Here is a 17,103-nt window from a genome sequence, read left to right as displayed (position 1 = left end):
CCAGGACCGTTTCAGGCTGGACATAAGGAAGAACTTGTTTACTGTCTGAGCCCCCAAGGTTTGGAATAGACTGCCACCAGAGGCGGTTCAAGCACCTATGTTGAACGCCTTCAAGAGCCATTTGGATATTTATCTTGCTGGGATCCTATGATTCCTGCTGACTTCCTGCCCATGGGGCAGGGGGCTGGACTCGATGATGTTCTGAGGTCCCTTCCAGCCCTAATGTCTATGAAATCTATGAATAGATTTGGAGTGCTTTGATGATTGGGCAGTCCACAGCGGCTGCAGCAGGGAGCTGCAGCCACTCCGAGCTGGTAAGTACTGGGGGGAGGGGGGAGGGGACCAAATCAAATTGCTGTCCCCCGAGTCGGCCAAATCCAAAGTAAATACTAGCCACTTCACACAGGCCTACTTACTAACCAGGCTGGACAACTGTATAAGGATAGCCCAAGGTTCTTGACTCTTAAAGGAGCAGGCTACTCCAGGGCATGTTCTAAAATTGGTATCGCCACCATAGCATAGTTTCTTTTCATTATACGGCTGATACCTCAGCCTCCAACATCTCATTCTTTTCTACTATTCTATAAGAAATTTAAGTGCAGATATTGCAAGCCTTCCTCCTTAGCAAGAAGGGCTCCCAGGTTGCTTTTCACCCTGATATGAACCATTTGTTCCTTTTATGTATTTAGTGTGAATAATCTTATCTTCAAAGGGTACATCCTTCTGGCTCCTCTGTGGTCTTTGGATCCAATCCCACTTTCGTATACTCAGGCCAGAACAGACCATTCTCTTCTCATCTGGCTAACTTTAGTTAATATGTGAGCTTCAGATACATTACCAAGTTATATGTTTCCCCCATTTTGGTTCTGTATCCTGGAAGTTACTTCCCTTATTCACAGAGTTTCACAGTTGTTAGGGCCATCACACACTTACTAAGTCAAGAAGGTACATCTTTATCTACCTTCTCATATCTGAAGTGTATCTCAGAGTAGTCTTTTCCCTGGGATGATATTGTGGCGGGCCAGTAGGGGGCGCTCCTGTGTTGAGCCGCCCACCTTCCTGCACCGCCCACCTTCCAGTCTCCGAGTGCCTCCCTGGGGTGCCTCCCGTCCGGCCGACCCCTTCCCTGGAGCACACCTGCTAGCCTGGGGTCCCGCTGCCACCATCCAAGGCTCTGGACTCACTTCTGGCTCTGCGCACCTTGGAGAACACAGGCCTGATCGTCCAATGGGTCCTAGACCCAATACAGGCACTTGGGGCACTTCCCCAAGTCAGGGGCTTATTAGGAAGCCTCCCTTAGTCCTCAGACCTAAGGGGCCTCCTTGGCATAATTTGGACCCACCCCTCAATAAGTCTCCCACACCGGTCACAAAGGAGAACTGTATTGATTACAGGGGGTAGGGCGGAAACAGGGTAAAAGGTAGAGCAGTATCATAGAAATCTTACAGGAATATCAAAGGAATCCCATAGAGCAAACCAGGGTGGCTGAGGTAGCCGTTTAAACATGCATCTGAGTTACTGAAGCTAAATATCGAATCAGATCTCTAGTAGCTTACTCGCTCGCATCGTCCAGAGGGGGTTGGTGTTTCCTCTGGAGGCAGGCACTCTTGGAGCATGCGGTGATGAGGAGAAAGCCAGGTTCAGATTCACCTGGATGACTGCATGGCTAATGGCTGGCTTCTTCCTAGCCCGAGCCCTTAAATAACCTCTCTGACCTCAGCAGCCCGGTCCAATCGAAGCTGCCAATACTGGCCAGAAGCCGACCAATCTCCCAAAGCATCCCTGGCTACCTGGGCCCACGCTCAGGGCTGGGCTTTCACCCCCCTGCCCAGGTGACCAGAGCCTCGCCTCCCAGGCACCAGGCTTTTGTCATGCAGACAAGGTGGGAGATTCCCGCCCTGAGGGATTCAACAGCAGCCTCCCAGGCTGGTGGAGACAGATCTCTGGAGAGGGGCACCGACGGTGGCATTTCTGCCACAGATATGACATACCGTAGATGGCATATAGGGAATGAACACTTAAGAAAGAATTCTACTATCCTCCTTTGGAGGAAAAGGCACCCCCCATAATTGCAATCTTTTAATGGGTATTCTTCTTGATGTGCCCAAAGTTTCCATGGTAACATACTACCAAATTTCCTCTTAGTTGTAAAAAGGACAGGCAGCTGATAACCTTGCTGAAGCCCTCTATCTACTGCTCTCCAGAACTCTCCTCTTGAGAGTTTCCTTCAGCCTGGGACACCTCTTCTTTCCTTCTGGGACTGTGACCCTACTTTTACAGACTTCACCTCTTCTTGCCTTCCCATTGAGAAATCCCCAGTATAGCATATTGCTCAGCACTCTCAAGTGCATTGTAGGTGTCCTTACTCTCTCCACTACCTCCCCCACAGATGCCACCTTACCCAATAGCCAGTTTCTGCAACAAGGACCTGGAAGACTTGTCTATAATCACCAGGTCCTTGATCCTCTTCAGGGAGTTAATCTCTAAGACACAATCAACAAGTAGCAGGTTCCTGCAGTCATTGTGAAGTGCAAACATGTACACTCCCTAGTGGAAATGGCTCAACCCCAAATCAGTGATGACATCCATCCAGAACAAGCCCTAGTCTATCTAAAATGGCTTTTTTTTTTGACTTAGGATGCAAGGCAGCCTGCTTATCACCAGTATGTTGCCCATTGCCCAGACCCCTCCCTTTAAAAATAAAATCACCCTGGCCACCAAGGCTAATTCCTATTAGCTGACAGTACTGGCTACATATTCAAAGATGCAAAGGAATACCTCATGGTCATGTAGTGGGTCCCAGTTCCACCAGTCAGGACTAGGCTTTCCTGATCTTTACTCTCCATGACCAGCACAACTCCCTGAAGCCTATTTTTAAGGTGCCTACTGTAGGTCCTACAGGAGTTGCAGGATTGGCTGCCTTTTAGTCAACTATGTTTTGAAAGTACTTGAGAGCTTATACCAGCTATTTTGTCTCTGTAGCTGCAAATGCTTTTTCTTTCTATAGGAACCTCCCCGTTCAGTTTTGTATTTAAACCATGCCAAAATGTGCATTTACGGTTTAGTACTGTTCTTACTGATTAAGTGTGCAACGTGCAAGATTAATAAATGAGCTTGTTTGTTCAAAGTTATAAATATGTAAAGAACTGCTTGGCCAATACACAGATCATTAAAATGAAGAATTGTGGACTTTCTAGGCCCAAGGCAATGTTTTGAAGTAATAATGCACATTTTTGCACAGGAACAAATGTACAGTTTGTTCTCAGTGCCAGAAATATGCCCAGTGAACCTGCTTCTTGAATAATGGTCTGTCCCACTATAGCTGCAGCCAGAGATGGAAGAAATTGAAAATTGGAAATCACTGCTTTGTCGTGTTCTGGCAGGTTAGCTGTATTAGTGCTTGAAGGCTTTTTCCTCGTGCTCTGAAGAAGCATAATGATGGAGAGTCTGTGTATTTGAAAAATAAAAGAAAATGTAATCTTCTGGCCTCACTGATTGCAAACAAGAGCTTGATATGTGAACCTTAAAGTTTCAAAAGCCCTAAGCTTTCAGCTGTAAAGACTAGTGTGTATTGCTTCATCTTTTCAAGATTTTTTGCAAGAAAAAAGACCGAAGAATTTATTATTTCTTTTACAATATTAAGACAAATGCTCTTACATCTATACTTTGGTTAGGTGACCTGGACATGCCTTTTTGTGTCTGATAAAATTGCCTAAAAATTTAGTTACAAGTTGAAACACTGATTCAGTCCAGATTTCAGGGGTTTTTTCAGACTCGTCACAGTCTTTCTAAGTAAGGGGCAGGCAAAATACAGCCCACATAGCCAGCCTGCCAATTGATCCTATCCAAGGGGACACCTGGGCTCAGCTAGGGAGCTAAGGGGACCATTTAACCAGAAATGGGAGTTCAGGAGGATAAAAGCTAAGCCCTGGGCTAACAGAGGTGGTTAGGCCATGGTCCCCTGATGGAGAAGAGATCCTGCTTGCAAGAGAGGCTGCAGGGAAGCTGGAAGCCAGAAAAGGGATTTGATGTGTGTAGAGGCCTGAGGTGAGTGAACAAGCTAACGTTAGGGATTGGAGGGTTTATATTTGCATTTTGGTGTTTAAGTTGTTGGAGAACAAGGTTGAGGCTTTGGGGTTGGTGTGGAGGTCACAGAAAAGAAGAACTTTGTGTTTGAGCCTTGCAAAGGCCAGGGGCCCAAAGGGCAGAGAGCGAAAGAGGTGGAGGTTTAGGGCTAATGCCTGAGCACCTGGATAGACTTGGACTAAGACCCAGGGAGCATGGGCATTGGTGTGGGGGTGGCTGGAGGCTACAATTAGAGCCTTTAAGGCACAATTAGGGCAAAGAGAGCCAGAATTGGCACCCTAAGGTGATAAGTCCTGTACAGCCAGGATCACTGCCAAGAGGGCAAGCTTGGTGCCAGCAGGGCATAACTAGTGCAAGGAAATAAGCAGAGAAACTTTGTCAGTGGATGGAGGGCCAGTGGCAAGGAGGATCTAGGGTCTGGCTGAGAGACTACAGGCAGCACCACTAGGATCACTCCAAGGCTCTGGGGAAGCCTCCTTAAATGCCATGAAAAGGCATGGTAGGCAAGACAGTAAAAGGGAGTATGTAGAAGAGCCAGATTGAGGGGCAGGATTTGTTTGGCCACCCCATGGCCACCTGTGAGCTGGTCCTATCACAGGGACATTCTGTGTTTAAGATCTGCTCTGGGCAGGGATGCAAGGGGCTGAAACAGGAGCTGAGGTCCAAGACAGTGGTCCAGGGCTGAGGGTCTCAGCTAGAGAAAAAGGGCCAGAGCTGGAAAGGCTGAAGCCTGAACAAGGGATTAAGGCCTGAGGAGCTGAGTTGATTGGCTGGGCCAAGAGGCCCCATGGAATTATGACTGAATGACACCTGTAAGGCATAGGCGTGGCTGCGGAGGAGGCTGGAGGCCATGCTATATAGACCGCTGTATAGGCCACTGAGGCATGGGACCCTAGGCAGCTGAGCTAGCTAGCGATAAAAAGGAAGGATGAACTGCACTTGGAACTGTGCTAGAGGTCCGTAGCACCAAATCCATGTCTCTTACCCAAGGACCTTCCAGGCAACTTCCAGCAACATTCAGGTTCCATGAAGACATGGCAGACGAGTGGCAAAGAGAAATCCCTAGGTTTGTGGAGGATGCAGAGTCGGCTTGCCACAAGGGGGTGTACTCAAGTCCCTTCTGAGCTGGGCCTTTTACGCTGGGCCACCCAAAACTGCAGGCAGCAAGTCTTTAACAGGTGACATGGCCAAAGTGACCAGTGATCAGTGTGTTGTTTCCAAGTCTGAGCCTCTTGAAACAGGGTGCCTTTCTGGAACACAGACACGCAGCCCTGGTGATAAAGAATACCCTGTTCAAGTCTAAAATCCTGGTTGGGGTGAGGCCCTAAATTCAGCAAAGTGGATGCAACTCTAACCAAAGTGGGATCTCTGAGAGTGGACTGGAAGAACTCCAGTAACTCATATTGCATGCAAAGTTCAGTGGGTCCATGATCATGGATAGTTTCTGTGGGGTGTCCTTTATGTATTCTCCTTTCCTGGACAGGGAGTAAGCCTTGTAATTCCAAGTCCTCGGTCTACAGGTAATTAGACATTTGAACCTGGAAAAGAACAAAGACCAGCAGGCCTGTCACTGGTTGAGACCCCTTGTCAAGCAGAGAAACTCCAGGTTTTTTTGGTTAGTCAGGCTCCCTCCAAATGAGGGCACCATTCTGCAACCGCCTCCTAGATGACTAACAGTTCCTTTTCCAAAGTGTCATAGTTAACCTCAGCAGGGGTCATCTTCCAGGAGTAGAAGGCACACAGGTGCAGTGTTTTCCTGAGGCCCCCACCACTGGGGAAAGAACTGTTCCAATCACAAAATTGGAAGCATCTGCCTCCACTATGAAAAAGGGCCCTGTCTACATGTGCCAAAACTGGCATGGAGCTTCAGGCAATTCATATGGGTTGAGATGCTAGGGACCATTGGAATAAGACCCCAATCTTAAGATAGAAGGTAGCAGCACCCATAATGATGAAGAAATTCTGGATGAATCTGTGGTAGAAGTTCTCAAAGCCCAGGAACTGTTGGACTTCCCCTACATCTCTTGGAGGGGTTCAGTTCAGCACAGCTGCTATCTTGTGGGGCCTCCAGACTGACGATATAGCCCAAGAATTCCATAGTGGGACCATCAAACTTGCACTTCTCTAATTTTGCAAAAAGGTGGAGCCATTATACAACAGGGCAGATGTACTGGTTATGCTGTTCCTGGGACTCATTAAAATAAGGATATTGTGCACATACCCTAGACTTATTCATGGTACTGTATCCCAAAAGATGTGATTGAAGTGCTGGAAAATGGCAAGCGTTGGAAAAGTCAAAGGGCATATTCGAAGAGACCATTGGTTTCAGCATGGTGCTAAAAGCACCAAGGTTGCAGGTTTGATCCCCAGTTAGACTAGATAATCTCTTGAGTCCCTGCCAGCCTTACTTCTCTATGAAACCGTATCAAGTACTGAGGGGCATCTTTCACTCTTCCCCCACATGGATATGAATCAAGTTGCATGACCCCCTCAAGCAACTTTGTGAACATGCAAATTTGCCCCAGCCTTTCCAACAGTTCATTAATAAGGGGAAATGGATAGTGGTTCCAAATAGTGACCCTATTCAGGGCTCAGTAGTTCTACACACAGGCATAAGGAACCATGCTTCATTGTCACTAAGAGGACAGCAGGACCAGCTGGGAAAGTAGATGGTAGGATAAACCCCTTAGTCAAGGGTTCTATAAGGTGATTTCTTAAGATTCTTGGCTCTAGTTCACACAAGAAGTACAGGTGAAAAAACAGAACCAGCCGGGGTGGTGCAGGCACCTACCCTGGAGATCTTCCAAAGGAGACTGGACGCACACAGTGCTGGGGTTATTTGACTCCAGCAGTCTTTCCTGCCCAGAGCAGGGGGGCTGGACCCGATGATCTCACAAGGTCCCTTCTGGCCCTAAACTTCTGTGAATCTGTGAATCACTGCTGTAGCTCAGTGGAGCAGTCATATGGCCTGTGGGTTAGTAGAATATCTGCATTTTTCTTATTGAAGGCTTCAGCAAGGTCCCAGTATTTACTGGGGAGTGTGGCAATTCTGGGGTCATTTTGTCCTGGTATGTTCAGGGCTTACCACTTAAGAGGTCAGGGGCTGGGCTTCAGATGCCCCTGAGTTCCTGGGCATACAGGGCTTCCATGTAATGGCTTTGCTAGTACTAGACAGTGTCTCCAGCAATACAGGTAACCCCCACTTAGCGTTCTTAATTGGTTCCTGAAAAACTGAGTGTTAAGTGCAACGAGTATTAAGCAAAACCGAAAGTATTTGATGACCCAACGTGGAGACCACAGTTGTTTTTAATGACCCAATTGTTTTTGGCGACCGCAAGCGTTATAACGAAACTCACTGAGTGCTAAGTGAAATTGGGTATCAAATTTTAAATGAGTGTGTAGTTCAAGCTGAGATGGACTGTCAGTGGATCTTGGATAGTGGAACGTAAGATGGAGATTCCCAACACCATAGGGGTATGTGCAGATACATCATGGTCACTCTGCAAGGAAACTTGGAGGGAAGAAATTTTGAGGATAATTGGGCCCTGAAGTAAGCAGCAAATAGTCAACTAATTCTATCACCACTGGGTTATGTTAGCATTGTATGGGGATATGACATGCCCTGGTGAACCCCTGGTCTATAAAATTGTCTGAGGTGCCAGAGTCCTCTAGGGTACCTTGCTGTACCTGACACACGGCCAGATGGGAGAGATGCAGCATTATCAGGAATGGTGAAGGGTAGTTGCTGTTAGGCCTGTGAGAGTAGGCAGCTATTTGATCCGGCTTCGGATCCAGCCGCTTCAGATGACAGAGATCTGATCCAGAGCTCCAGACTGGGTTCCTGCTTTGACCCAGCCAAAGCGGCTCCGAAGCTTCAGAGCTGCCTGAGATCTGGCCATAGGGTAAAATGGGGAATCAATGAAATATCTATAACTTTGTTGTTTTTTGTCCAGTTTGGATGAAACTGGCAGGGGTGGCCTCTGCTGAGAGCATGAAGCCTGCCAAGCTTCAAAAAGATCTGTGTAGGGGTTCTGGGGGAACTGCACCCCAAATTCTTGAAAGCAAAACTCATGTCACATGTATGTATTACTCTACGGGGGGTAAAAAGTGCAGGGGTGCTAGCCCCTGGTGAGGCCACAAAGCCTGCCAAGTTTCAAAGAGATAAGTGCAGGCCTTCAGGGAGAACTGCACCTCAAGCTGTGGACAAGCAAAACTTGTGACATGGGTGACACTGTGTGTGTTAAGGCGCAGCGGGGTGAAAGCTGCAGGGATGGTAGTCCCTGCTCAGGCCACAAAACCTGCCAGCTGTCAAGGAGATGGGTGCAGGGCTTCTGGGTTCTGCCCCCCCCGCCCATCCATGGGAGCATGATGGGCCTGTGGTGGCCTGGGCATCCCCATCCATGGCAATGTGATGGGCCCATGGGGCCCGGCACCTCTAGCTGCTGACAGGCAAAACATGTGACATGGGTGCTGGTGCAACTGACTGTCTCTGTCTTGGGGCAATTGGTTGTCTGTATTGATTATTTTCTCTCTTTAGTCTGTGGTTTTGTAGGTGTTAATTAGGTGTTAACGAGTTAATTAGCAAGGATTATTGTCATGGGTTTTGCTTGTCCGCAGCTTGAGGTGCAGTTTCCTCCAAACCCCTGCACCTATCTCCTTGAAACTTGGCGGGCTTTGTGGCCTCTGTAGGGGCCACCACTCCTGCAGTTTTCACCCCCACCTCCCCCACCCCCATGGTGTAACACATACATGTGACATGAGTTTTGCTTTCAAGAATTTGGGGTGCAGTTCCCCCAGAACTCCTAAACCGATCTTCTTGAAATTTGGCAGGTATCATGTTCTCAGCAGAGGCTACCACCCCTGCCAGTTTCATCCAAATCAGACAAAAAGCAACAAGGTTATAGATATTCCATTGATTCCCCATTATACCCTATGGCTAGATCTTCAAGGCGGCTCTGAAGATTTTCCGAAGCAGTTCAGAAGCTCCGAACCACTTCGGAAAGCCTAAAGAAGCCAGCGCTTCAATCCGGACATGTTACTTCAGACGCCGAAGCATCCGAAACTTCTCCGGATCCAAAGCACGGTCCGAAGCCTCGCACAGCCCTAGTGGCTGTTGGACTTAGAAACCAAATTCCTAACTTAGTGTTTTATGAATTGACACAACACTAGGTTGATAAATAGCAGAAAGGCTTGTTTTAATAACTACCAACAAGCTACACAACTAAATAACAGAAAAGACACTTTCTCAATATAAAACAAGCTATTATTCCTTAGTATTATCTTATCTGCACAAAGATATTTACCCAATGCAGGCAGGAAGCAGATCTTGTATAGCCTCAAAGCTTGGATCCTTCACTTGTCAGCTGGGTGGCAGGATAGCTTGGTCTGGACTGCACACACCTTGCTGGCAAATCTGTTTAGTTTTTCATACTGTTTCATTGTATAGCTTCAAAGCATTTTTTCTTGATGGTTGGCTGATTTAGAGTCCAAACAAACAGGGAGCAACAGGTTGATCATCATAACACGACTGCTAATTTCCTGGCACTTGTTCTTGATTTGTCTAGGTGTGAAAACTGTGTTTTTCTGCAGCCCCTGCAATTAAAGGTCAATTTACAGGTGATGGGTTTGACTACTCCAACAGGATCCTTAGAGGCGTCAACAAACCTGTCTTTGGGTATTTGTACATCAATGGGGCAAATGTGCAGTAGCTTATATCGCTGATGTTCTGTTTCATGGTATGTCTGGAGTTCTATAATGATCGAGACATTGTAACACCTTAGAGTGACATTTGATGCCTGTTTTGAGAAATCTGAGGATGTCAGTACAGAACATCCTCTCTATATTCAAGCAGACAAGGTTCTTTGGGTGAATGTGGTATCTTTTATTAGACCAACTTAATTAGTTGGAAAACAATTATTAAGCAAGCTTTGGGTTCAAAAACCCTTCGTCAGGCTAAGGAAATTTCAGCAGTTGGTGTGTGCGCTTCCTGGATGGAATGAAAAAGTAAAGAAGCCAGAGGCTGGGCTGGTATGCATGCAAGACAGGTAGTCAGTGAAAATGTAAATTGAGGAGTCAATGGGTGAGAGACAAGCTGGAGGGGGGGAGGGGGGGAGAAGAGAAAAGGGGGATGAATAGTGGAAAGATACCTGGGGAGTCAGATGTCAGGCAGGTTATAATGTGTCATAAATCCAATGTCTATAATTAGTCCATGATTTTTAGTATCCAGCAGGTTGATGAAGTGGAGTTCATAGGCTCGTCTCTGGGAAGTGTTGTGTAAGTTTCCTTTGAGGATCAGGACTGAGAGATTGGAGAGAGAGTGGCTTTCTTGTGAGAAATCATGGACTAAATATAGACATAATCATGGACGTTACCCCCCCCCCGCCGCCCCTCCAACCTCTCACCCATTGACTCCTCAATCTACATTTTCACTGACTACCTGTCTTGTATGCATACCAGCCCAGGCTCTGGCTTCTTTACTTTTTCATTCCATCCAGGAAGAGCACACACCAACTGCAGAAACTTCCTTAGCCCAATGAAGGGTTTTTGAACTTGAAAGCTTGCTTAATAATTGTTTTCCAACTATTTAAGTTGGTCTAACAAAAGATATCAGATTCACTCAAAGAACCTTGTCTGCCTATGTCCTTAGACCAACAGGGCTACAACCTACATCACTATATTCAATGCACCTTTTACAGGTTTCTTTTGAGATGTGTATTTAGCCTTTTGTCTTCTTTAGCTTCTAGGTCAATTGAAATGCATATGTAGTTTCTTTGCCTTTACTGGCTCACTGGCCCAGCTTTTCCTTTGGCTCTCTTAGCTTGGAAATACACGTGATGAGTGTGTTAGGACTCTGCAAACAATTTTACCTTTATTTTTATTACTTTATGGCATGGGTCTGGTATTGGGTACCACAAGCACTCCACTGTCTTGACGCCTAATGGGTTGCAAGCCATTAGCGGAGTTTGATATTTTTTTCTTTTTTTTTTCTTGTGGCAGTCTTGTTACCGCAATCCCGTCTTGCCCCAGCCATTGTCTTGTACACCCATCCAAGCTTTCAGTTTTCAGATGCAGCAGCGGCCTACACTGGCCCCAGCTTTTTGAGGGAAAGGCATCAAGATGGTAGAGATGTTGAGGGGTGTGTACACCACCCAGCCTGGGCCCAACTAGGCTACTGTTTCCTAATGGTGGGTCTTTCCCAGGAAAAGATAAGCAATTGTGAAGTGGCCTGGGTTGCTGCAGTACAGAGATCCGCTGATCACCTTCTGCCCTTTTCTGCCTTGTTCAAGAGGGACTGCCTGGTCAACTTGCATTTGCTTCTGGGGAAGTTAATTCAAGGAGAGCAAGGAAGTAGCGTTCACGGGTTAGTGTCACCCTCTTAGGGTCCTTGCCCACTCCAGTCTCCATAGATAGGCAATGGTCCCTCTGAACGCAGGTTCACCTCCTCGCTCGGTCCCTGGTGGAAGTGGAAGAACGAAGCAGCTCCATTCCATTGGTGTCAACAGCTAGTTATTGGAAATCAGCTGTACGTTGGCTTATAGACAGCTTATAGATATGTTGGCCCCAGCATCTGAAGGGCCATTTCTGCCATTTGTGAACTGTAGGGACTTGGCATACGACACCAACACGGCCTGACAGAAGCCCTCCAGAAGGCTCGGGAGGGGGCTGGAGTGTTGCAGGAGAGCGGAGGCCGGGGCCAGGACACCTCCTGTTAGTAAACTAATCAGCCCCACCATGGTGTTGGTGGAGTGCGTTTGGGAGCACAGGCAGCACTGATTCACCAACACCCAGTCTTTTTGGCTCGCTACCAAACACTGAGGTAGTGCAACCTGAGGTCCATGGAAGTAGGAGCACTTGGAGCAGGGATTACAGCTGCTGCCGGCAGCTCTGGCTTCAGCTTGAAGATGCCATGTCCATGCTGTGGGGCAGCAGGGCCCACCTTTTTGGCAGCTGTGCCACAAATTAGCCTCCCATCCTCCCCAAATGCCTCACAGCTTCTTGCACAACTGCAAAGTGCCCTAACCTGCTGCAGGTAAAGCACAGGGACAACTGCCGCAATGACCTAACAACGTGTTATTGTAACCTTATCCTACTTCAGCTCCGTTTCCCCTTTTAAGAGATCGAAGCGCACATACAGCGCTTGGAAAGGGTACAACTCATGACCAAGTTAACCTGAACTCTGGGTTAACCACGTGTTTTACCAGTAGATAGAAAACAAATCATTAGGGGTCACGAGTCAGGCCTGTGGTGCAGGGTGGGGAGAGGCTGCGGGGCAGGACCAGGCTCGGGATCACCGAAGGGCTGACGCGCAGCTGGCGACCCGTGCCCGGGGCCCCGGAGTCCGAGCCCGAGCCCAGCGCAGCGGGAAGGCCGCGGAGGCACCGCCCGCACCACAGCGAGGCGACGGGTGTCCCGCGCGCGCCACGGACGGGCGGGGCCCCGCGGGACACGTGACGCGGCGCCGAGCACGCAGGCCCACGCCGCGGGCAGCCCCCGGGACGGAGCAGCCGGAAACGACGAACCGCAGCCCGCGGCTTGGCCCCGCCCCCGGCAGTCCCGGCCCTCGCGCGCCTGCGCGCACACGTTCGGCCGCGCTCGGACGGAACCGGCGCCCCCACGCGAGGGGGAGGGGGCGTCATTCGCGTGCGCCGCCTCGTGGGCGGAAGTACGTGTTCCCGGCGCGCGGGCAAGATGGCGGCGGCGCGCTGCTTGTCCGTGTGGCGGTGCTGGCGGCCGGGGCTGCGCGGGGTCCTTCCCTCGCTCGGGGCGGCGCGGCGGCGGGTCTACGCGGCGTGTTCCTCCGCATCGCCGTGGGCGCCGAGTCCTCCGTGTTCCTCTCCCCTCGTCGCCTCGAGCCTCGGCCCCCGGCGGTACATGCGGGGCCTCAGCAGCCTGGGCGGCGGCGGCGACGGGCTGGAGGGCGGCGGGGCCGAGGATGGGGCCGCGGGGGGCAACGGCGGCGGGGCGGGGCCGGTCATGACCGCGCTCACCCCGCTGCTCATCCCCGAGCACTTCCCCAACGTGCCGCTCATCGCCGTGACCCGGAACCCGGTCTTCCCGCGCTTCATCAAGATCATTGAGGTAACGGCTGCACGTAGCCCCTTCCCTCTGCGCCTCCCGGCCGGGCTCTTCTCCCCGCTCCGCCAGGGCCGGCCTGTGCCCTCAGTTGCTGGGCTGCACCCTGTACCGCGGCGCTGAAACTCCTTGTGAGCCCTTGTCATGGGAGCTTCTTCCTGCAGCCGCCTCGGTTCCTGCTTCATCGGGGTAACCCCCACCCTCACCAGCGCCTTCTGCATTTGCTCGCAGGAGAGCCTGGTGCTCCTCTTCCCATGGGCTCAGCTCCACTGCCATCTTCAGCTGAGATATGGGAGCAACAAGGCTCTCATACGAAGGTGGGAACAGAAGCGCTTCTGCTGCTGCTTTAGGTGATTGCTCCTGTGGGCATGGAGATCACTTAATGTAGATCTGTTTGTCTCCTGGATCTGAGTTAGTCTCCTGTTTCATGCAGAGCATGAAACTCTCTGCTGGCCGGGTCGGAAGGAGTGTGTTAAGCAGGGGAAGCCGGAGGGCTTGCAGAAAGCTGGCTTAGTTAGTATTAAATACATTTGTGCGCCGCTCCCCCATCCCATTATGCTGTTGCATTAGTGTGCTTCCTTCCACCTATTGCAGTATATGTTAAGCCTGGACCTGTACACAGATTATGTACAGGTATAGCCATCAGTTATGTTCCCCAGGTGACCCCCTTGGAAAAACACTTAAACAGTACAACCGTAGTACAGAAGGCAGAGTAGAGATGCACCTTATCGACTAACTCAAGGATGTGTAATTTTCATCTTCAAGAGTGAAGGGAGGGAAATTGGGAGACATTTGCCTGTCTCAGCACTAACTAATAAACCTATAGGGATATAGGGGTCAAAAAAGCTATGATCCTGTGGCTTTGTTACTTGTTTATATCTCATCACAATGTCCGGTTGGCAGCCGGTCCAGCCCCTCCCACTGGGAAGACCCTGGCTCAGCCTCTGGCCCCAGCCCACCCTCACCCCATGCACAGATTCAGGGGACACATGCCCCCCATGCCTCCCCCGGGGTGCAAGCTGCAGCAGGAGTCGCACCCCTCTGTAGCCCCCCGGATGAGCCACAGATCCATCCTGCACCCCACACTGCCCTGACTGTGCAGCACCTGCCCCAGCCCTCCCTCCCTCCCTCCCTCACTGCGGGAGCCTCAAGCTGTGCCCCTGCCCCCGCAAGCCCTTGACTTTACTTAATAACACCATTTGATTTAATTATTAGAGCAGAGGACTAAGACCTGGGATTCTTGGGTTCACTCTTAGCTCTGTCGCTAACTTTCCAAGGGACCTTGAGTAAATCACTTCACTTGTTTATGCTTTTTTTTCCCCATTTGTAAATGGAAATGATCATTATCTTTGTTATTGGGTGGAGAAATGAGGTAAACAGTATACAGTGCTCTGAGATTTTAAAAGAAAACAAAAATCCTTATTTATTCAAATACAAGATAAAGGTTTACTCTAATGCAGGGCTAGGCTTTTTCCTCAATGAGCATGGGGGACAATGATTAAATGCAGCCAACACTGAGCATGGCTTGGCTATAAAACATGTGGCCTATAGTGGGCAAACACACACGGAATATTTTTGTTAAAGAATAAAAAAAATAAAAATTAGAAACACCCTTATCATTATTGACTCCAAGATGAACATGAGCCACCAGTGCCAGACCACAGCCAGCAAAGCTAGCCATACCTTGTCATGCATCCAAAGGTGCGTCTCAAGCTGGTCCAGAGAGGTGATACTCCCCCTCTATGCGACTTTGGTCAGGCCGCAGTTGGAGTACTGCATCTAGTACTGGGCGCCGCACTTCAAAAGGGATGTGGCCAGCCTGGTGAGGGTTCAGAGGAGGGCCACCCAGTGGCTTGGTGAGAGGGCAGCAGGACAGGCCGGATGAGGAGAGACTGAGGGACCTGAACCTGTTCAGCCTCAGCAAGAGGAGGCTGAGGGGAGACCTGGTGGCTGCCTACAAACTCATCAGGGGAGATCAACAGCAAAAAGGTTAGAGCCCTTTGCTCCCCAGCACCACCTGGGGTGACAAGGAACAATGGTAATAAGCTGATGGAGAACAGGTTTAGGTTAGAGATCAGAAGGCAATATTTTACAGTTAGGGTGGCCAAAACCTGGAACCAACTTCCCAGGGAAGTGGTCCTCGCCCCTACCTTGGGCAAATTCAAGAGGATGTTGGACGATCACCTGTCTGGGGTCTTGTGAACCCAGCATTCATTCCTGCCTGTGGCAGGGGGTCAGGCTAGATGACCTGTTCAGGTTCCTCCTGACCCTAGCTACTATGAAACATATATCGACTTCTCACAAAAAAGTCCCTTACAGAACTCTTTCTTCATGCAGAACCCCATGAAACTACTACCTCAGCAACCATCTGAAACTCTCCATCTGTCCTGTCGGTTCCCTCTGTCAGTTTAGTGAAACAAGTGTATCCATTCCTTTTCTTCCGCTTCTCTGCCTGTTCTTCTCTGATCTCTTCCTTGTCCTGACCAATGTAGTATTTCAAGTCATGCAGCCCCAGCTTCAGCTACTCTTTCAATGAAAGCCAACCCCTGAAGAAAACAAAGACTTATTACTTTCCATAAACTGGTTTTAAAACATGTTAATAAAGTCTTTAATAACATTTTGTCTGGTCCCTTTGTTATGAGTCATAGATTCATAGACACTAGAGCTGGAAGGCACCTCGGAAGATCATCAAGTGCAGCCCCCTGTCCTGGGGGCAGGAAGTCAGCAGGGGTCATAGGATCCTAGCAAGATAAACATCCAAATGTCTCTTGAAGGCATTCAAAGTAGATGCTTGAACCATATCCAGCAGCAGTCTATTCCAAACCTTGGGGGCTCAGACAGGAAAGAAGTTCTTCCTGTGTCCAGCCTGAAACGGTCCTGGAGGAGTTTGTGACCATTGGACCTTGTCATTCCTTGGGGCGCTCTAGTGAACAGACATTCCCCCAAATCCTGGTGAGCACCCCTGATAAACTTATAGGTGGCCACCAGATTACCCCCGAGCCTGTGCTTTTCCAGGCTGAAGAGCCCCAAAGCTCTCAGCCTGTTGTTGTAAGGTCTGTTTTCCTGACATCTGATCGTGCACATGGCTCTCCTCTGCACTCTCTCAAGCTTCTCCACATCCTTTTTGAATTGTGGAGCCCAAAACTGGACACAGTACTCCAGCTGTGGCCTCACCAAGGCTCAGTACAGTGGGAGAATGAAGTCCTGCGCCCGCTTTACCTGAGTTTGGTGTCGTTGGCAAACTTGGCCAGTCCGCTTCTGGCACCAATGTCCACATCATTAATGACGATGTTAAATAATATATGCCCTAGGACAGACCCTTGAGGGACCCCACTGGTCACAGGGCATCACGACGATTGACTTCTGTCAGCTACCACCCTCTGAGTTCTACCATGGAGCTAATTCCCCAGCCAACGGATCATGGTGAGGCCAAGGCCACAGTTAGCCAGTTTTGCCAAGAGGTGATCATGGGATACCAGATCCAAGGCTTTTTTAAAGTCAAGATATATGACATCAATCTCTTCCCCCTTGTCCAGGTGATAGGTCACCTGGTCGTAAAAGGAAATAAGATTGGTCAAACAAGACCTACCCTCAACAAACCCATGCTGGCTATCCCTCAAGATGTTGCCATCGGCCAGTCTGTTAAGAATGGCCTCTTTGATAATCTTTTCCAAGACCTTCTCTGGGATAGAGGTCAGGCTGATGGGCCTGTAGTTTGCCGGATCCACTTTCCTCCCTTTCTTGAAGATAGGCACCACGTTGGCCTTCTTCCAATCTTTGGGCACTTCACCAGAGCTCCAGGAGTTCTCGAAGATCTGTGCCAGTGGCTGAGCTACGATGCTAGCCAGCTCCTTGAGTACCCTGGGGTGTAAACTGTCAGGGCCGGCTGACTTGAAGATATCCAGCCTCTCAAGGTGTTCCTTCATGAGGTCAGCATTGATGGAG

The 17,103-nt window shown here is 49.4% G+C and overlaps 1 protein-coding gene across 1 annotated transcript in view; it reads left to right on the top strand.

The window, feature by feature from the left end:
- The first annotated feature begins 12,754 nt into the window (after window positions 1-12,754).
- Window positions 12,755-17,103, top strand: part of LONP1 (lon peptidase 1, mitochondrial) — a 67,627-nt gene continuing 63,278 nt past the window's right edge. The window contains exon 1 of the mRNA XM_006262131.4: window positions 12,755-13,164. Within this exon, the coding sequence (XP_006262193.4) occupies window positions 12,775-13,164 (390 nt within the window). The 5' untranslated portion in view covers window positions 12,755-12,774. The remainder of the gene's footprint in view (window positions 13,165-17,103) is intronic.

The sequence above is a fragment of the Alligator mississippiensis genome, chromosome 16 (genome assembly GCF_030867095.1).
Source record: "Alligator mississippiensis isolate rAllMis1 chromosome 16, rAllMis1, whole genome shotgun sequence".
NCBI classification, from domain to species: Eukaryota; Metazoa; Chordata; order Crocodylia; family Alligatoridae; genus Alligator; species Alligator mississippiensis.
Note: the sequence above shows the minus strand (reverse complement) of the source record. Positions and strands in the feature narration are given on the sequence as shown.